Raw genomic sequence first — 22,550 nt, 5'->3', positions numbered from 1 at the left:
ATAACGCTGTTAACATCAGTTTAAGTTAATCAATTCATTTACTGCCCCGTGTTAATTTGAGTAGAGGTTAATAAATGTCATTGTTTATTTTATAAAAGCTCGACTCAAATTTATCTCTACTGCTGCTGATTCATAACATTTGTGGGGGCTTGTCCGGGATTTGAACCAATTTAGAGTTTAACTGGTTGTTTAATTAACGATCTGATTGAAAAAGGGGAAATAATCGATTCCTTTTGTTTGATTGGTTTGTGTGTGGTAATTAGCTGCAATGGACATTGATGGCTTTCTGGTGTCACCAGCCCCAGTGGTATTAGCAAAGGCGAGAAAAGCTGATGTATTAGAGATTGCTAGAAGGTTGGACCTGATAGGTATATCGACAGTTACAACTAAGCCAGTAATTCAGAGAAAAATTGCGGAACACTATACAGATTCGGGAGTTTTTGATGAAGCAGTGTTAGATAGGTTCCCTGTAAGTAAAGAAGCGATCCAATTATACCTGAAACAGGTAGAGTTAGAGAAGCTTAGAGTAGAAGCTGAGTTAAAACAAAAACAATTAGAAGCTGACTTGGAACAAGGTCAGTTAAAAGCTGCAAATAAACAGAGGGAGTTTGAGCTAGCGATAGCGCAGTTAAGGTCCAAGAATCAGTACTCTGGTTCTAGGAAACAGTTTGTCGTTAGACAGGAAATTAAATTGGTTCCTCCATTTAATGAGGCAGAAGTTGATAAATACTTCCAGCATTATGAGACAGTTGCTCTGATTTCAGAGTGGCCGAAAGAGAAATGGCCAATGCTTATACAAAGTGTAATTAAAGTTAAAGCACAACAAGTTTATACAGCTTTAACTGCTGAGCAAACACTTGATTATGATACTGTGAAGCAGTGTATACCTTAAGCTTATGAACTGGTTCCGGAAGTTTATAGAGATACATTTAGAAATGTGAAGAAATCTGTGAACAAAGCTTATATGGAATTTGCCTATGATAAATCTGTGTGTTTTGAGCGATGGGTCAACTCTAAAAATGTGAATGAGGAGTATGAAAACTTGAAAGAGTTGGTTTTAATTGAGAAATTTAAAAGGTGGGTCCCTATTGACATAAAGATATACCTAAACGGGAGGGACACTGCTACATTGCCGGAGTCTGCTAAATTAGCAGACGCGTATGCTTTAATCCATAAGAGTAAATTTACTCCATATAAAACTTTCCAAAAGAGTAGCCTGGATAGTCAGGGTAAACCAGAAAGTAAATCAGAAGCTAGTGATAAAGGTAAGAATGAAGGGAAGAAAGTGAAGGAAAAACATTTCGGTCTTAATTATTACTATTGTAAGAAACCTGGTCATGTTATGGGTAACTGTTTCAGTCTGAAGAAGAGGGAAAAGGAGGCAGTTCCAGATGCCTGTGTGCAACACTTTGAAACGCCCAGAAACCCACAGGGTTCGGGACATTCAAAGGAAGCTTTGTCAAGGTTTGACCAGGTTAAGAAGGGATTTGATTATTTTATGTCAGAGGGATTTGTTTTGGTGAATGCAAGGTCCCCTCCGGTACCAATAAAAATTCTTTGGGATACTGGTACTTTTGAGTCACTAATGTTAGACAGTGTTCTAGAGTTTAATGATGAGACTGACACGGGTGAGGTAAATCTTATACGAGGTATTGAGGGAAACCTTATGTCTGTACCTCTGCACAAAATAATTTTAAAGTCAGGATTAGCTTCATGAACTGTTAAAGTAGCACTGTGACCCAGTTTACCGGTGGACGGGGTTCTTTATTGTTAGGGAACGATCTAGCAGGGGGAAAAGTTGTTCCTGCAGTGCAGATGACAACTAAGCCAGTCATTGATGATCCAAAGTGGATTCTAATATATATATACACACACACACACATACATACATACAGGTGTCCCCCGCTTTTCGAACGTTTGCTTTACGAAACCTCACTGTTACGAAAGACCTACATTAGTACCCTGTTTTCACTAACAGAAGGTATTTTCACTGTTACGAAGAAAGGCAGCGTGCGCCCCGAGCAGCCGCTCCACCCCGGGAACGGCATTCTCACCGGCATTGCTTTAAAATGTGTCTGTGAGCAGCCATTAGCAAGATGAGTTCTAAGGTATCGGAAAAGCCTAAAAAAGCTCGTAAGGGTTGTTACACTTTATGTAAAACTAGACATAATTAAGCATTTTGACCGTGGTGAACGAAGTAATGACAAAGTGAGTTTGGCTTGTGGAAGTTGACGAAGATGATGTTCAAGAGGTTTTGGCATCCCATGACCAAGAACTGATAGATGAAGGGCTGATGCAATTGGAAGAGGAAAGGATAACAATCAAAACCGAATGCAGAAAGTGAAGCAACTGCGTGAGATTTTCGCTGCAATGATAAAGTACGACTTTAATTTTGAAAAAGTACGCAGGTTTAGGGGATATTTGCAGGATGGTTTGAGTTCTTACAAAGAACTGTATGATAGAAAAATGCACGAGGCTCGGCAGTCAAGCAAGCCTTCCACATCAGCCACAGCAGATGACGAACCTCGACCTTCGACATCAAGGCGGGCAGTCATAGGAGAAGATGAGCTGCCTGCTCTAATGGATTCAGACGACGACGAGATGACACCCCAACCCTCAGGCTGCGGACAGATACTGATTCGCAGAGAATGCAGCGGTAGCCGGGAGGCACACAGCACATCTTTACGGAAAAAGCCGAGATAAGCATGCTAATTAATTACATGCCAGGCAGCACCTAATTAATTAGCATGTTTATTTCGGCTTTTTTCTTAAAGATGTGTTGGATGTGTCCCGGCTGCCGCTGTACACCTGCACACTTCGTGGATCAGTATCGGTTTGCTGCCCGGAGGGTGGAGGCCTCTGCATCACCCAAACTCCAACAATTCAGCCTAACACACCATCATCAGTGTGCTCGGCGCTGTCCCGATTCTGGTAAGTGATACTACACTGTACATACATTATTTCTACTTTATATAGGCTGTGTATTTTTGCATGTTATTTGGTATGATTTGGCAGCTTCATAGCTTAAAGGTTACTGGAGAGTGCTTGCTCCATGTCTCTGCCGACGGCGCTTGCGCGAGATTTTCTGCTGATGGCGCTAGCGTGAGATTTTCGCTACGGAGATCTGTGCAGGCAATCGTTGTAGAAAAGTATTTCTACTTTATATAGGCTGTGTATTTATCATATCATTCCTGCTTTTACTAGATGTTACTGTTATTTTAGGTTTTATGTGTTATTTGGCATGATTTGGTAGGTTATTTTTGGGTCTGCGAACGCTCACAAAATTTTCCCATATAAATAAATGGTAATTGCTTCTTCGCTTCATGACATTCCGGCTTACGAACCGTCTCATAGGAACGCTCTACCTTCGGATGGTGGGGGAAACCTGTACCTCCTGTGCAATAACCCGAGCTATGAAAAAAAGTCTGCCAAGGCAGAGGGTTCTGTGCAGCATGGGTCTGTTACTCATGACAATTCAAATAAGGATTCAGAGTTTGATGATTTGTCAATAACTTTTCTACCTTCATTATTTGATCAGGATCCTTGTAATAAATATGATGTTAAAGACTTGTTCTTGTCTAGGAAGGAGGGTATAGTGGAGCAAAGCAAAGACCCTGAGATTGCCACCTTAAGAGAACAAGCTCTCCCAGATAATGAGATTGCGAAGGTGCCAGTAGGGTATGATTTCAAGAGTGGAGTATTAATGAGGAAAGGGAAACCACCTAAGATTCCTGCAAGCGAGGATTGGGCAGTTTTTCACCAGGGTAGTGGTTTCTAAAGTTTACCAGAATGAAATTTTAACTTTGGCTCATAATATACCCTTGGGTGGCCACTTTGGTGTGAGGAAAACTGTGAACAAGGTTTTTAAGCATTTTTATTGGCCTGGGTTGAGGAAAGATGTGAAGACATTTTGCCAAACTTGTCACACTTGTCAGGTTGTAGGTAAACCTAATCAAGTCTCCCCAGTGGCCCCATCACAACCAATTCCGGCATTTAGTGAGCCATCATCTGCATATCATCCCGAATCACAAGGGGCTTTAGAAAGGTTCCATTCTACCCTTAAAACTATGATTAGGACGTTTTGTGTTGAAAATGAGAAAGATTGGGAGGAGGGAGTTCATTTGCTTTTGTTTGAAGTGCAGGGGTCAGTGCAGGTGTCCCTAGGCTTTAGTTCATTTGAACTTGTGTTTGGGCACAATGTCCCAGGACCTTTGGCATTATTAAAAGAACAGTGGGTTAATAAAGAAGTACATACTAATTTGCTGGATTATGTCTTAAAATTTAAAGAAAGATTGCATAAAGCTTGCAGCTTAGCAAGGGAAATTTTCAAATCTGCTCAGGAAAGAATGAAAACTTGGTATGACAAGGATGCTAAAACGAGGGTGTTTAAGCCAGGAGATAAGGTGTTGGTTCTTTTCCTTGTGCAAACAAACCCTTTACAAGCTAGATTTCATGGTCCTTATGAGATTATATCTAAAGTTAATAATGTGGACTATGTGGTAAAAACACCAGATCAACGAAGGCCAACACAACTTTGTCATGTAAATATGATAAAGCCTTATTATGGGAAACAGTCCACAGCTATGACTGTTGTTGTCAGTGACAATGAGTCTGACCCCCCTGGGAACTTGGTAGCTGATCCATCTGAGGCTTATTTTAAACCAAACATTATTTCTGTCAGACTACAAATTCGACAATTTTTGAAAATATTGATGAGAAATTGGCTCATCTACAGCCACAGCAGGGGCAGCAGATGAAGCAGTTAATTTTGAAAAATAGGGATTTATTTCCAGACATTCCCAAAAGAACCACAGCAGCCTCACATGATGTAGATATTGGAAACGCCAAACCTATAAAGCAACATCCATATCGAATGAATGCGAAGAAATGTACACTTGCCAAACAAGAAATTAAGTATATGTTAGACAATGATATTATTAGACCCTCTACTTCGGATTGGAGTTCACCTTGTGTCATGGTGCCTAAACCAGATGTTAGTATTCAGTTTTGTACTGATTACAACAAGGTGAATGCTGTAACAAAAATTGATGCCTATCCAATCTCTAGGGTAGATGATTGTGTGGACAAGGTTGGAAAAGCTAAATTCCTTACAAAGATTGATTTGTTGAAAGGGTATTGGTGTGTTCCATTAACGGATGGAGGTAGAGAGATTTCTGCATTTGTGACACCATCTGGGCTATATGAGTATAATGTTCTGTCATTTGGAATGAAGAATGCTCCAGGAACCTTCCAGAGAATGATTAATTCTTTAATTTGAGGGTTAAAACATACAGATACCTATTTTGATGATTTAGTCACAGGGAATGACATTAGGGAGGCACATATGTCTGCAGTGGAAGAACTGTTTGACAAGCTTTCGAAAGCTAACCTAACTATTAACTTAGCTAAAAGTGAATTTGGGCATGCCACTGTGACCTATCTTGGTTACATTGTGGGTCAAGGCAGGTTGGCTCCTGTTCAGGCAATTTTAGAGGTTCCCACTCCAACTGGTACAAAAACTTTCAGAAGATTTTTGGGAATGGTAGGGTATTACCGTAAGTTCTGTAAGAACTTTGCCAAGATTGCCGAGATTGCCCTTCCATTAACTAACCTCCTGAAGAAAGGTGAAAAGTTTGTTTGGACAGAGCCTTGTCAGGAAGCACTTAATAAATTGAAAGCTATCCTATGTGACCAACCTGTGCTCAAATCACCTGATTTTGAAAAGGCACTCTCCTTAGCTGTAGATGCTAGTGACGAGGCTGCAGAAGCAATGTAACTACAAAGGGATAATGATGATGATGTTAACCATCCTGTAGTTTACTTTTCCAAGAAATTTAACGGGCAGCATAGAAATTATTCAACCATCGAAAAAGAATTATTATCTCTTATTTTAGCTCTGCAAAATTTTGATGTGTATGTTGGCACAACTCAGAAACCATTGGTGGTTTACACCGATCATAATCCATTGGTATTTTTGAGTAAACTGAGATACAAAAATAGAAGGTTACTGAATTGGAGTTTAATTTACAAGAATATGATCTCTTAATAACTCACATTAAAGGCAAAGATAATGTAATTGCCAACTGTTTGTCCAGATGTTGAACTTGTAATGTAATATTTTGTTTACACTATTGTCATATGTTACATTAGTTGCAGAGTGCTGTATGATAATTGTGTGTATTGCGCAATTTTGTAAATTTTATACAGTTGTATATTTTGTTAATTGTAGGTAAAATTTGACTCTTGTTAGATCAAAATTTTCTTTTCGTGGAGGAGGTGTTACCTGTCCCATGAGTATCTCGTGAATATGATGTAATTGTCTTATGTTGTTGGAATGATGTAATGGTCCTGTGCCATTATAGACAATAGACAATAGACAATAGGTGCAGGAGTAGGCCATTCGGCCCTTCGAGCCAGCACCAGCATTCACTGTAATCATGGCTGATCATCCACAATCAGTATCCAGTTCCTGCCTTATCCCCATAACCTTTGATTCTGCTATCTTTAAGATCTCTATCCATCTCTTTCTTGAAAGCATCCAGAAACTTGGCCTCCACTGCCTTCTGGGGCAGAGCATTCCACATATCCACCACTCTCTGGGTGAAAAAGTTTTTCCTCAGCTCCATTCTAAATGGCCTACCCCTTATTCTTAAACTGTGGCCTCTGGTTCTGGACTCACCCATCAGCGGGAACATGCTTCCTGCCTCCAGCATGTCCAATCCCTTAATAATCTTATATGTTTCAATCAGATCCCCTCTCATCCTTCTAAACTCCAGTATATACAAGCCCAGTCGCTCCAATCTCTGAACATATGATAGTCCCGCCATCCCAGGAATTAACGTTGTGAACCTACGCTGCACTCCCTCAATAGCAAGAATATTCCTCCTCAAATTTGGAGACCAAAACTGCACACAATACTCCAGGTGTGGTCTCACCAGGGCCCTGTATGGCTGCAGAAGGACCTCTTTGCTCCTATGCTCAATCCCCCTTGTTATGAAGGCCAGCATGCCATTAGCTTTCTTCACTGCCTGCTGTACCTGCATGCTTGCTTTCAGTGACTGATGTACAAGAACACCTAGATCTCATTGTACTTCCCCTTTTCCTAACTTGACTCCATCTAGATAATAATCTGCCTTCCTGTTCTTACCACCAAAGTGGATAACCTTACATTTATCCAATTAAACTGCATCTGCCCACTCACCCAGCCTGTTCAAGTCACCCTGGATTCTCATAACATCTCCCTCACATTTCACACTGCCACCCAGCTTTGTGTCATCTGCAAATTTGCTAATGTTACTTTTAATCCCTTCCTCTAAATCGTTAATGTACATTGTAAAGAGCTGCGGTCCCAGCACTGAACCCTGTGGTACCCCACTGGTCACTGCCTGACATTCTGAAAGGGACCCGTTAATCGCTACTCTTTGTTTCCTGTCAGCCAGCCAATTTTCAATCCATGTCAGTATTCTGCCCCCAATACCATGTGCCCTAATTTTGCCCACTGATCTCCTATGTGGGACTTTATCAAAGGCTTTCTGGAAGTCTAGGCACACTACATTCGCTGGCTGTCCCTTGTCCATTTTCATAGTAACAACCTCAAAAAATTCCAGAAGATTAGTCAAGCACGATTTCCCCTTTGTAAATCCATGCTGTCTCTGACCTATCCTGTTACTGCTATCCAAATCTGTCGTAATTTCATCTTTTATAATTGACTCCAGCATCTTTCCCACCACTGATGTCAGGCTAACCGGTCTATAATTCCCTGTTTTCTCTCTCCCTCCTTTCTTGAAAAGTGGAACAACATTAGCCACCCTCCAATCCACAGGAATTGATCCTGAATCTATAGAATATTGGAAAATGATTACCAATGCATCCACAATTTCTAAAGCCACCTCCTTAAGTACCCTGGGGTGCAGACCATCAGGTCCCGGGGAATATCAACTTTCAGACCCAACAGTCTATCCAACACCATTCCTGCCTCATATAAATTTCCTTCAGTTCATCCATTACCCTAGGTCCTTTGGCCACTATTATATCTGGGAGGTTGTTTGTGTCTTCCCTAGTGAAGATAGATCCAAAGTACCTGTTCAACTCATCTGCCATTTCCTTGTTCCCCATAATAAATTCACCCGTTTCTGTCTTCAAGGGCCCAATTTTGGTCTTAACTATTTTTTTTTTCCTTTTTCACATACTTAAAGAAGCTTTTACTATCCTCCTTTATATCCTTGGCTAGTTTACCTTCATACCTCATTTTTTCTCTGCGTATTGCCTTTTTAGTTATCTTCTGTTGCTCTTTAAAAGTTTCCCAATCCTCCGGCTTTCCAATCATCTTTGCTATGTTATACTTCCCCTCTTTTATTTTGATACTGTCCTTTACTTCCCTTGTCAGCCACGGCCTCCCCTTACTCCCCTTAGAATCTTCCTTCCTCTTTGAAATGAACTGATCCTGCACCTTCTGCATTATTTCCAGAAATACCTGCCATTGTTGTTCCACTGTCATCCCTGCTAGGGTATCGTTCCATTGAACTTTGGCCAGCTCCTCCCTCATAGCTCCATAGTTCCCTTTGTTAAACTGTAATACTGACACTGCCGATTTTCCCTTCTCCCTCTCAATTTGTAGATTAAAACTTATCATATTATGGTCACTACCTCCTAATGGCTCCTTTACCTTGAGTTACTTGATCAAATCCGGTTCAGTGCACAACACTAAATCTAGAATTGCCTTCTCTCTGGTAGGCTCCAGTACAAGCTGTTCTAAGAATCTATCTTGGAGGGACTCCACAAACTTCCTTTCTTGGGGTACAGTACCAACCTGATTCTTCCAGTCTACCTGCATGTTGAAATCCCCCATAACAACTGTAGCATTATCTTTATTTTTATACTGTCCTTTCCTTCCAAATGATGTAATTATCTTGTGATAGTGGGGTGATGTGATGTCACGTGATGGCATGTTCTAACCGGTATATAAGGGGAGACTGCAGCTGGTGCATAGTTCATTTTGGTAGGAACTCGCTGTTGGTAGTTACGCCATTGGAGAAGAAGAGAGTGAGAGTGAAGAATCAGAACGAACCCCAGAGGGATTGGGGTTAACTAGCGGCATTCGGTGCATTACGGGTGTGACTGACATTTGGAACCTTCCGTATGTGGCACACACGTTTTCTTAACCCTTACACGGTTTGGGTTGTGCGATGACCACATCCATCAGAAAGGTCAGTTACTTTCAGAACTCGAATTCTGCATCATAACTTCGGAAAAGGTATTTCGCGGCTGGAACCTGCATCCACAGTTTGACTTTTCTTCATCGCAAAGTTAGGGAAGTCTTTCCTCTCAATTATTTCATAAATCATATGGACTTATTAAACTACCACCTTAAGACTGTGCTTAAATGGGATCTGTTGAGAATTGTCTTTAAGTTCAATCGTTTGATAACTATAGAAGCATAACGCTGTTAACATTCGTTTAAGTTAATCGATTCGTTTACTGTTCCATGTTAATTTGAGTAGGGGTTAATAAATATCATTGTTTATTTTGTAAAAACTTGACTCAAATTTATCTGTATTGCTGCTGATTCATAACAATAGCTGTACCCCACCATCAAAAATGTAATGAGGTTGAGATATTCCTTCAAATGCTATGACAGCAACTAATCATTGTTTTGTCAGTCTTTGGTACAAACATTCTTTCATGGATCCATAAATTATTATACAACAAAAGCAATACATTTTGAGATTAGACCAGAAATCTGTTGCCAAATAAAACAATGTGAGTCCTGATGAAGCGTCTCGGCCCGAAACATTGACTGCACCTTTTCTTAGAGATGCTGCCTGGCCTGCTGTGTTCACCAGCAACTTTGATGTGTGTTGCTTGAATTTCCAGCATCTGCAGAATTCCTCATGTTTGCATTACATAATTCAGATTCAGTTATTTATCGCACGTGCATTGAAACATACAGTGAAATATGTCATTGGCGAGAAGAGCAATGTGCTGGGGGCAGCTGGTGAGTGTCACCAAACATTCCAGCGCCAATTTAACATGTCCACAATGCTCGGCAGAACAACACAAACCACAACAAGCTACTAAATAACAACAGCTAAACAAGCCCCATTCCTCTGTCCCACCTACCCACCCACCCATGCACATACATAGTCCACCAAACCCAGAACAGACAGTCTTCGAGTTTGAATCTGAAACAGAATTAAATAATATAAAAAATGAGTTTGGGATTACAGTTAATCCTTTCCTGTGTGACATAGTGCAGACAGCACAGCAAGTTCAAGTTTAAATTGACCTCTCATTCCGTTGGTTACATATTGGAGACAGCTCTGACTGCGCTATTCACTGACTTTCTCCCCAGCAGGGGCCCCAGTACATGAGTGGTGATATCTAAATTAATGTGGTCTCCATGAATCAATCCATACTCCGAGGCAGACAAAGTAAAAAGAGATCATACTGGTGATCAATGTTAAGAGTGAAGTCCTTAAGACCTGGATCCAACAAAGCAAGATGTTGAGCAATGCCTTGCTCATGCTGAAGATCAGGGAAAGCATTTTGAAATCCTCCATCATGCTCACCACTGCACCAGCACTGCATAGCTCAGTTTCCATTTCAGCAACCGCACACTCATCACCAAACCTCTGGCAATGAGCTTGAGCTTTGTTGGTAGAAACCCATCTTGCTGCTGCCTCCATAAACTTAGCTTACAGCTTTCCCAAACTCATATTAGAATTACAACATTATAATGACAGAGGAGGAGCCCATTTTGCTCATCATGTTGGCAGATTTGCTGACGACTCAAGTGAATATGACTGCTGAGCAGCTCAGTAAATCGGGATTACATTCTACAGAAACATGCCTAAATGCTAAAGAATGTGTAATTGTCCAATAGCATTGTACAGCAAATAAAAAATAAAAGCAGAATTGTCCATTCAGCCTCTTGTGACTGCTCCCTCATTTAATACCATAATGACTAAATTTTTTACCTCAGTACCACATTCCTGCATTAACTTCATATCCTTTGATTCCCTAAGTTTCTAAAACTCTTTCTACAATGTATCCTTCCCAGCAAGCACAGAAGTGGCTAGTAACTTAATATAAACTGTTGCAGATATAACTTTGAGGTTTGATCTCGCAGCTCCCAATGCAGTATCAACAAATGCAGACAGCATGTGAAGTGCTATAACATAGTCTAAGAAATCTGTCCTGAAATCCTGCTCAACTGTTAGCCAAGCTGAAGTTCAGACTGCTGCAGTAATGGTGTTGGTGCTTTAAAGAACGTTCAAGGAGTCACAATACCCCGGAAATGTGCCCTCCAGTGGACAATTAGAACTGAATAACAACTTGGAGGAGCAACACTGACCCTATGAGCACAGTTGTGCAGTCCTCTAACAGAGAACAGCATCATTAATGATCCCACCACTTCCCCTCTATCTCCAGCCAATTAGTTTGGACTCCTCTTCTTCACACCGAGATGGTGATGTCCAAGGCAACAGCCTCTTGAAGTTGCCCTCTAAGGCAAATTACTCCTTCCTTCACTGAAAATCAGCAGCCTTCCGCCAGCTAAACTACAGCCACTGGGTTGATCCTGCATGGGACCACTAGGATAAACAGAAGCAAGCCAAAAACAGGTACTGAGGGGACATACAAGACTGAAAATCTGAATCTTGTTTGCAATTTGACGTAATTTGGTGAATAAGTTGGAAACAATTCTCATATTATGTTTTTATTTTCATATTGCTGCCAAATAGATACTGTGACCATCAGTGTTGGTTCTGATATTGAACACATGTTGCACTATAAATGTTATAAACAATGTTGAGCTCAAAGATAGCTCCATAATTACAGAGCTAGCATCAAAGTAGAGATGCTTGACAAACCTTCTGAAAGTTCTTTGAGTACACAATGAGTGCAGTGGATAGAGGGGAACATGTGGATATCGTATTCAGTACTTGGATTTCCAGAAGGTGTTCGATAAAGTGCCGCACAAGAGACTTATAAATAAGATAAGGATGCATGGAGTCGGAAGAAGTGTATTGGCAGGGATAGTGGATTGGTTAACCAATAGAAGGCAGAGAGTTGGTATAAATGGATGTTTCTCCAGTTGGCAGTCAGTGGTGAGTGGGGTGCCGCAGGGGTCGGTGCTGGGCCCGCAGCTGTTTACCATTTACATTGATGATTTTGAAGAGGGGACTGAGTGTAGCGTAGCAAAATTTGCTGATGACACTAAACTGAGTGGAAAAGCAAATTGTACAGAGGATGTGGAGAGTCTGTAGAGGGATATAGATAGGTTAAGTGAGTGGGTCAAGGTCTGTCAGATGGAATACAACGTTGGTAAATGCGAGATCATCCACTTTGGAAGGAATAATAGAAGAGCAGATTATTATTTAAATGGTGAAAGATTGCAGCATGCTGTTGTGCAGAGGGACTTGGGAGTGCTTTGGAACGGAACCACAGTCCATGAAATCCAGGAAACATTTAGTATAATTTTAAATTTAAATGCAAAGAGTTTGCAATGTTGTTGCAGAGCGAAAATCCCCTGTCAATTAGTTTCTGTTTTCTACACTCTATCTCGATACCTAGGGTGACACAATGTGCTGGTACCTAAGGTGTTTTTGTGGCATACATTTATATTCCATTAAAGATTGGATTTAACGAAGACCAGTGAAAACCACCAGAGAAAGAAAACCTTCATTTCATCTCGCTTGGTGCATTTCAAAAGCCAATCACACTGGTGAAAAGGTCGCATCACCGCATTTTCTTCTTGAAATATTTTTACTTACTGGAGATCCACGAGATCCCAGAGGGCCAGGAAGTCCAATAGAGCCAGGCTCACCCTACAGTTTTGATTTAAAATAGAAATTAGTTTGTGCCAAGGAGATAAAAACTCAACAAAGTCAAAACTTGAATCAAAAGCTATCCTATTTACTTTACAACAAAAGATTATTTGGCATCAGAATGTGCATTTTATGCAATTTGAAATGAACTTTTGGCTGAATTACCTTATCTCCAGCTATACCAGGACTGCCAGGTAGACCTGGGGAGCCAGGCAGACCCTGTAGCAAAAGAATACAGCAGCAAAGTGTCAATCAAACAACATTTGGCATTTTAAACATAATAGATAACGGGGGATAGAGTTTATGGGATCATTAATAATCATTGATAATTTGGAGCTGGGAAGAAAGTGCAAGGAGAGGGCAGAAAATTGGGATGTCAGGGATTCTTACACACTTACCCTACTTTATTGGCAAACCTCGATTTTACTTTTCAGTACATTTCCCTCCTAGCTGCTGGGCAAGTTAACGAGTTGGGGCTCACTGTGAGAGTTTTGTCTTCTGCAGGGTCACCTTGGGGCCATTAATAGCACTTTGTGGAATTACAGCAAAGAACTTTATCAGAATGAAACAGGTGACTTGTCTTAGTTTGTCCGGCAGTGCTAGATTTCATGGCCCACAGAAGCCAGTTAACTTACCCAGGATTCATTGCATGCACTTGGCAAGCTAGGAAGGGGCTGCCTCAAGAAATGCCTCATAAGCCAGTAGGAAGAATGGTGAAGGAAGGAGGGGTGAATCCCTTTTGCATTGGTTAAGTGGTAGCATGAGCTACATATCTATCACGGATATATCCCATTATCTTACTTCCCAAGTGATTCTGGAGGGTTATAGGTCAAGTGCAGACAACTGGGTCTAGCAGGGAGGATACTGTCATTGGCCTGGACTAGTTAGGCCAAAGGGCATGCTTCCATGCTACATTACTCTATGGCTCTACTACCTTAGTTCTAATTGACGATATAGAAGCTTTCAATCTACTTGCAAAGCAGAATATAACTGTGGATGACACCTAATCAATCTTAGATGCAAGATCAGGAGGGAAAAGTGTTTACTTACTCTAGCACCATCATTGCCTGGATTACCTTCAGATCCTTTTTCACCTGCAATGCCCTACCATTTGAAAACAGAAGTTATTAGACAGGACTAAGCACCAAAGAGCTTGAACTATCTATGCATTCATATAAAAGCATGGGTATGTGTGTTTACTTACTCTCTCGCCCTTAGGACCGGAAGGGCCAGAAGGCCCACGTTCCCCAGGCATTCCTTGAAGACCTGGAGGGCCTGGATCTCCAGTACTACCAGCAGGTCCAGGAGGACCCTGAAATTAAAAAATACAGCAATCACCAGAAAAAAAATGACAGACAATGTATTAAGATGCAGAGCAACTTGAGAAATCGGATCATTTGAAGAGCTGCACTTCATAATTTTATTAAATAATTAGACCAACTTCTTTTTTATGCTTTTAGCTGAAAGGACTTTCTACCCATGTCATGCTGATAGCACTTTCCAAATTAAAATTAGATCATGAGAGATAAAAAGCCTTAATTTGGTCATTTGATAAATTATGTGACTAACAGTGGGACTGAGAACTATTTTCTAAAATCATTGATCTGCTCTTAACCATTTAATCCACAAGTGGCCCAAGTATGCAGAGGCCAGGAAAGGGAAAACTAATCTGCAATGATTCCCTGTTTCTGAGAAGATTATCTGCATCTGTTGGAATCAGTATATAGATATCAAATGAGGACAGGATTGGTGTCATCTTTGCAGCCTCCTGCCTTCGCTCCTCAGGATCATGCATGGAAAATGGCCAGTTAGATAAGGTGGAAAAAAGGGTTTATGACAACTGTGGAAACCTAGTATGAGTTACAATCCTTAAGAGAAATTTGGATGGAAAACCTACACATTGAACTCCACTATGTACCCAAACTTCCCGATCTGTTAGAGTCCAATTAGAGAAACTACTGCTGCCTAGAAAATAAACAAGATGTATTTAACTGTTGTAATCACTGCTTAACTTTACCTTAGGTCCATCTTTGCCAGCAGCTCCTGGAATCCCTCTGGGACCTTGAAGACCGGGAGGACCAGGCAAACCACGTTCACCGGGAGTGCCACGTTCCCCCTGTGATAGTTTATGATGTGATATCAGCAATGGCTTGTTTTCTCAAATAGATAATATATATTTTATAATAGGTTGCAATTGTACTCACTCTTGGACCCAATTGTCCTAATGGACCGAGGTCACCTGGGATGCCCTATCAAGAGATAAATTCAAATAATAAGGTCATTTGAACTTTTTTTTATTTACTGGCAACAAACAATGTTCCAATATTTCACTTCTCCTCAATTCAGAATACTTAAATACTTAACTCTTCATAGTTTCAAAATAGCAGGTTAAAAAAGTAAATGCACATTTCTTGTCTGATTAGATATATCATGAATATCACATGAAGAAGAAGAAAGATAAAAGGTGCAACAATTCTGATTAACACATAAATATTTGATGATGCTGTCACTCAGAACTTCTGTCAGTCCTTTTTCAACTTTAAAATTTTAACAGGACAATTTGATAGGTAGATAAGCAGGACTATGAGTTTCTTCACATTGGTGCTCAAAATCCTCTTCTCATGTTATGAAGGACAAACAGATCTAACACAAACCAGTCTATGTTGAATTGTCAAATTACAGTACTGTCAAATTATAGTGCTGCCAAATAGTTCGCTAAATTCGTAATGATTGAGAGGGACATTTGATCTCAAAGAGTTCAGATTACCGCCAACATTCTTAAACTTTCAGCTCTGAAAGTGACTATGATATGTCACAGTTGGGTGCCAGTAAAACAAAATGGCTGATAGTTATCTTGCCTGCTTCATGCCTCTTAGCTAGCTAGCCATCCACCACAGTGACTGCTTATCGTAGGTTTGTGTAAGTAAAGGTCCAGATGAAATAAAAAGGGTACTTAAAATTTCTCATGCCAGAATGTGTTCTTTGAGACCTTTAAATTCCCCAGATGGTGGGGGTGACAGGCAACAGCTATTTTCCCAGCCCAGGATCACTTGGTTAGTTTGCATTGTTCAGTACTCCAAACAATTCCAGCTTGGTCAAAATACATGGGAAAGTCATTCTTACCAAAATAACATAAACACTAGAAGTCAGATATGACAATAAAAATGGAGGAATATTGCTCAATATTTTCAACTATAATTATATTACAGTATCAGAACAGGAGTAGATCATACCATCATTTAAGTACACTCCACCTTTAAATAAAAGTGATTTTGTTTTATAGTGAACCAAAAGGTATTAAATAATAATATTAAGGAAAGAAAAATGTAGAAGAATATATTAATGGCAAAGTAATATAAAATAAATACAAAATTAAAACATTTGTTGGAAATGCTGATCAAAGTAAGGTTCAGAAAATTCAAAAACAGTAATATACTCTCCCAAATACAGGAATATTATTGCCTCCAAGGTCTTGTTTAAGATACACACTTCTACTTGCATCATTTTATTCATGCCCTCACCACTGACATGGTTAAATTCCAAGAAATCCCTCTTTGACACCATGGTGGGTTCCAAATCAAGTATGTACCAATACAATCTCTTAGAACCTGTTCAGCACAACTTTGTAGGCCGAAGGGCCTGTATTGTGCTGTAGGTTTTCTATGTTTCTACGTTTTCTACGTTTCTAACCACAAGGACAATAATAAATGCTTCATTGCTAGACTGACTTGATATACGGTATAGTTTCTCCACCCTGAGGGTGGCCTCATCTTGGCACATAAGAAGGCCATGGATCAACATGTCAGAACCGGAATGGGAATTGGAATTAAAATATTTGGCTACCAGGGAGTTCTGCTTTTGGTGGATGGAGTGGAGGTGCTTGACAAAGCAGTCCTCCAATTTATGAAGGATCTCACCACTAGGAGGCTGCACTGGGAGCACTGGAGCACTGGATACAATAGACATCCCCAGCAGATTCACAGGTGAAGCGTTGCCTCACCTAAAAGGACATTTGGGACACTGAATGGAGGTGAATAAGAGGGTGTAAGGACAGGGGTAACACTTTGACCACATGCAGGGGTAAAAATTAGTGGGGAGGAGCAAATGGACAAGGGAATCACAGAGGGAGCATTAGAGATTAGAGAAGGTAAAAATGTGTTTGGCAGTAGGATCCCTTTGGAAATGGCAGAATTGTGGAGAATGACGTGTTGGATGCAGTAGCTCATAGGGTGGTAGTTAAGGACAGGAGGAACTCTATTTTAGGATTTTTTTTAATATTTAAAAATATCTCTTATCAAAATAAAAACAATTTGCTTCTGAAGTAACATTCATTAGGGGATAGGTTTTTGCTTATAAAATTTGGACATTGCTCAGAAGTATAATATTTGCATTGAAGCTTTTAGCTGTCTGCTTGTTTTTAAAGGATTTTTTTTCCATAAATATAGTACTTTTGGATTGTTGGCAGAGCAAGCATATTGCTTCTCACGCACCTCACCCAAACAACAAAGAGTAACTGGTTCAATAGACCACAACCAGTGAACGCCCAATTGTGGCAACAGATCAAACATACTCTCCTCATAAGTGCATCAATTAATTTCCTGTAAAATAGCCGTAAAACATGTTGTTCTATAGGTAAATTATTGAAAACACTTTAAACAAAAGTACTTATTGTTCAAACCTGAATTTAAAAACCTTTCAAAGGGGGCTTGAATTGAATTAAGCCAATAAAGGTGCCTGTGTCGATGATATACACTCACCAATTCATTAACATTTTCCTATGCCAGAAGAGTTGCTTCCATTATCAACTGCTTGGGTACAATGCTAATTGTTGTATGTATTCATTTTACAGGATATAGGTATCACTGGTAAAAAGCAGCATTTATTGCCTATCCCTGACATAGAAAGTAGTGCAGAGGCTCCTTCCAAGAGATTGGATTGCAGGATGTCATCAGAGAACATTTTAAGGGCATTTTTTTTAAGAGTTGGTGTGGAGCTCCCTATAGGTTAGACTGAGAAAAGGTGGTAGATTTCTTCCTGAGAAGGACATAATTGAACTCAATATTTCTTTCAAGGCATTCCTGATGACTAGATTTTGGTTCACCAAACAAGATTATTAACTGGCTTTGTAGTTCTAAACTGTGGTGGTGACTCTGAATTACAGGATCCTAAGGAAAGTAAAGTTTGTACATGAGGCAAAACTGGTCCTTATTTCACCATTATCATGTCAGATTTATTGTCATATGCACAAGTACAATGAGGTACAAGTACAATTAAAAACTTGCTTGCAGCAGCATCACAGAAAGGTAGATCCAGAAACATTATTAATTAATGTTCAATTCCAGAGACTTCATTCATATGAAAACACATTTAATGTTCACTCTAAAATTACTCCCTGCACTCCAGGTCAAAACTTTAATTAGTCTGTTCTTGTAATTGATCCCAGTTTCAATAGAATGGAATGAACTACTTAGGCAAAAAGCTAAGTTCTACTTCTGTCACTGCTCAGTTAGATTCCACTCTCATGCTTCTTTATCTGGTTTAAGTAATAATTTCATGGCAGAATTACCATAATCTTTCATTAAGATTTCAAGTATATTTATGTGGATAGATATTTCCTTTTTATTAATTGTCAATAGCTTAGTTACATATCTTTTGGTATACCCAACAAACAGAAAAAAATATCAAACGTTATCTTACCTCACTTCCAGGTTTACCAGATTCACCAGGAGGACCTGGAGGTCCAGGGAGACCCTAAGACATTCAAATGAACAAATTAAAATGATATTTAGTTGTGGTGTAGGTGACAGTCAGAAGGAAAACACAAGAATGCAGGAAGATACATATGATCTGGCCTTTCACTTTTCCTATAATCAAATGGTTGATATTTTCAGAGTAAGATGCACAGGTTATAAAGGCCAAGGTGGTGCTGAAATACTTTGTAGATGTACATACAATGATGTTGGCTACTGATATTGAAGCAAATAGTTCAAAGTCCTGTAATTACACCATTGGACAACTGTATAAAAATGTTGAACTAAAATTTCATTGATCACATTTATTTTTAAAATTTCTAAAATAGTAGATTTAGCAAGTGTTGGAAATCATGCTTTCATATTGTGATTTCATGGGTAATTGATTCCAGGTTGTGCTGTAGAGATCTCCTATGGTATCCATTAACTAAGGCTTTGTGATTTCTTTATTCAAATTGTAACTATGATCAAAGAATCTGTCAACAAGATAATTCAACTTCAAGGTACTGACATAATAAATACTTAATTTCTAAATATATTACACAAAATAGTGTATCTAATATATAAAATTTCATGTGCCCATCTAACATTACGAATGATTTCACCAGGATTTAGCATTTAAAGGTACTATTAGAAAGACACTAATTGTTATCTATTCCAGCCTTGCATACTAACAAAAATGTTTCAGGAATTATTCAACAGTAAAGTTTTAACCAAAATGTATTTCTTTACATACCTGGAACCCTGGAGGACCAGGAGGACCTTGTTCTCCTCTGTCACCTGCTTTACCCTGTCCAGAGGCAAAACAAAAATCCATCAAGCTTATTTGGCTTTTTATTTGCAGTGAAGTTACAATTAAGTTGTTCAAATATATAATATTAATTTCACTATAAGTAACACAGAGCTCTACATGCTTAAGATTTGCTTCTATGTGTTGAAACTAGATTGTCATTTAATCCTGGAATTAAGTATTTATTAAATCTAGCAAAATTGATCTTGTTTGGTTTTCCCAATTTGGTCAAGCTCATGATGGCATTTGCTTAAATTAACATACTTAGAGAAAAAAAAAGTACTGTTCTTGCCCTGCTGCAAGGTCATAAGAGGATATTATCTATCAGTTGTTCTGGTAGCCATCAGGCTCAAACGAGATTATTGTTCTTCATTAGAACAATATTTTGATCTTGGTTAATCCATTAAAACATGAAAAACATCCACTTATCATATTATTCTATTATATTAGCAATGTTGTGCTTTGGTCTTAAAAATGGTAATTAACTGATGAATTTATGAATCCAAATTATATCTATCCAGTGATGACATTATAAATACACAAAGACATAACTTAGTGGGGTGGTTAGACTTACCTTTGGACCAACGTGGCCCTGAGGTCCAGTTTCTCCATCCTTGCCAGGAGTGCCCTAATATCAAAGTGAAAAATAGAAAGAAGCCTGAACAAACAGCTTTTATTATAGTAACTTTTAAAAAAGAGAACTTGTGAACAATTTGCAAGTCATTAAAAGTGGTCACTTACTCTTTGACCTGGCGCACCAGGTGATCCCCTCTCACCGGTCTTACCTGGATCACCCTACAAGTACAAGCTTATTAGCAAGGCAATTTAATACGGATAGTAACTAGCTGTGCTATATGCATAACTGCACACCGTAAGGATGACATTGTTTCTATTTTTGTTCATGTGTTTGTTGCCTTTCCTGCGAGCATAATAATCACCTTTTCTAAATATTCAATATTAAAGATTTCTGCACCTTATAATCTTTAGTTTAAATTTCTCAGTTGTAATTAATAAACTAAACAAAAATAAACATTTTCAAAAGCCACTGTAAATGTCAACCACGTAAAACTAATGTGTTCATTCAATTTTGATTTGGGAATAATTCTGAAAATGTGGATGAAGACAACTGACTTTATTTGTCTGTGGAGTATGCTAGGCAGTGTGTGGTGATGGCAGCCTGGAAAGGCAGCTGACTTTGAACACACACAATGCGGCTAAAACCAATTTCATTTTAGTTCAGAGAAGATATATCCCCTGACTGAAAATTTCTTAGCATGTGAAAATACATGATTGAGTATGATTAACAGCAAATAACATACCAGACTGAAACATAAATAAAAAACTGAATGAAACCCTGAAAAATCCAAGCCCTATATATTATTATAAGCTAATTATCAGCAGTGACAATTGTTTGGCATTGAACTCTGTGAATTTATAACAAATCATCGATAGAAAATAGGACGCAGTGTAGCCGGTGTGAGTACAGTGTATTATTATTTTCAGGGCTACAGAGGAAAAGGGGGGGAATAGAATTAATTTGATTATCCTCTTGAAAACAAGTATTGACCCAATGGACCAAATAACCTTCTTGTGTCAGAAGTAAAGAATTAGCTCCCTGTTGACATAACACACACAGAAATTCTGCTCTCCTTTATGATTTTAATTAATTTAGCAAGTGACGGGTGCGAAACGGATATTTTTGATGTTTCATACCAATATATTGCAAATTGAATAACAGGTGTGTTACTTACGACATTACCCCTTGGCCCTACAGTACCCATAGAGCCGGGTGAACCCCTCATTCCACTTGGTCCAGGTGAACCTGGGCGTCCATCCTCCCCTGGTGGACCCTGGCAACATAGCAACATTGATACAAATAAGTACACCATGCATAGGACATTATTTCATGTGATATATGCTCTCTCTACAAATGGATGCAATATCATCAGGAAACAAAAACTATTGAAAACATTATCCAATATTTCTTCTGAAATGAGGGGGAGTTATGGGTCACAATGTCAGATTAATAATAATATTAATTAATAATGAAGCCTTTTGCACAGGAAGATGTACTTTGTCTCTTCAAGCCTCTGAGAGGCCCATGCTGATTTTTTTCACACTGAACTTGTAGGATATTAGCTCAGCAATGGAAGAATGAATTGTGAAGCAAAAAAAACATGTTCATTCAAGACTGGAGCTATTTTATAATCATTGCAATAATCAACTTTCTTATTAGTGTTAACTATATACTATCATGATAAAATTTTAGAAAGCCAAGTGCATTCACAGTGCACAAAAGGTAAAACCACAACAATGAAATAATTGAAGATTTCAAATTGAGGCGAAGGAAGAAATACATTTATTAATGCTCAGTATTAAAAGGCAAACCACCATATACCTTAGACAATTATCAGTGCTAGCTCTATCAGTCAATAAACAGAGGATGAATAGATATGATGGGGTTATCTCAACTTTATCTATTGTAACAGACACAATGGGCTAAATTGCTTCTTTTGGTGCTGCAAAGTGATTCTGTAAGAAGGAAGAGCAGAAGCCTCCTGAATTCTGCTCAGTTATTCAACAAGAATAGGGCTGATTTTTTACCCCGATGCCATTTTCATGCCCTATTCTTGTGACCTTTGATTCCATTAACATCTAAAAATCTATCAATCTCTGTGAATTAAATCAGTGACTGAGTTTCTATAGTCACCTGGGTGGAGAATTCCAAAGATTTACCTCTTACCAAGTGAAGAGATTTCTCATTTCAGTCCTAAACAGACTACCTCTTCTTTTGAGGCCGTGATTCCTAAGTGAAGATGCCTCAACCAGGTAAAATATCCTCCATATTTCTGCCCCGTTGAGATGTTTAAAAACTTTGAATGTATAAATAAGGTTTGCTTCACATTCTCCTAATTTTAAACAATTGTGGTCTCGTCCTCACATGACAGACCTGCTCTTCGAGGAACCAGTCTCATGAAACTTCATTGCACTTCCTCTGTAAGAAATGGATTATTTTTTGGAAAGAAAACCAAAATTGTAATGCATATTCCATAGATATGCAGAACTAGGGTAGATTCTTAGAGCTTTCTTCCCTAGGATGGAAATGTTAAATACTAGAGAGCATAACCTTAAGGTGAGGGGAGGAATGTTTGAAGGAAAGATGCAGAGTAGACACAGAGAGTG

The 22,550-nt window shown here is 39.1% G+C and overlaps 1 protein-coding gene across 2 annotated transcripts in view; it reads right to left on the bottom strand.

Moving 5' to 3' along the window:
• Window positions 1-22,550, bottom strand: part of LOC140199504 (uncharacterized) — a 288,437-nt gene that overhangs the window by 46,360 nt on the left and 219,527 nt on the right. For both annotated transcript variants that reach the window (XM_072261701.1, XM_072261702.1), the window contains exons 27-37: window positions 21,119-21,217; window positions 20,109-20,162; window positions 19,942-19,995; window positions 19,314-19,367; window positions 18,525-18,578; window positions 15,032-15,076; window positions 14,845-14,943; window positions 14,032-14,139; window positions 13,878-13,931; window positions 12,993-13,046; window positions 12,774-12,827 (exon numbers count right to left, since the gene is read on the bottom strand). In XM_072261701.1, coding sequence (XP_072117802.1) covers window positions 12,774-12,827; window positions 12,993-13,046; window positions 13,878-13,931; window positions 14,032-14,139; window positions 14,845-14,943; window positions 15,032-15,076; window positions 18,525-18,578; window positions 19,314-19,367; window positions 19,942-19,995; window positions 20,109-20,162; window positions 21,119-21,217 — 729 coding nt within the window. The remainder of the gene's footprint in view (window positions 1-12,773; window positions 12,828-12,992; window positions 13,047-13,877; window positions 13,932-14,031; window positions 14,140-14,844; window positions 14,944-15,031; window positions 15,077-18,524; window positions 18,579-19,313; window positions 19,368-19,941; window positions 19,996-20,108; window positions 20,163-21,118; window positions 21,218-22,550) is intronic.

The sequence above is a fragment of the Mobula birostris genome, chromosome 6 (assembly GCF_030028105.1).
Source record: "Mobula birostris isolate sMobBir1 chromosome 6, sMobBir1.hap1, whole genome shotgun sequence".
Lineage (NCBI taxonomy): Eukaryota > Metazoa > Chordata > Chondrichthyes > Myliobatiformes > Myliobatidae > Mobula > Mobula birostris.
This window is presented reverse-complemented; position numbering and strand designations above follow the sequence as displayed.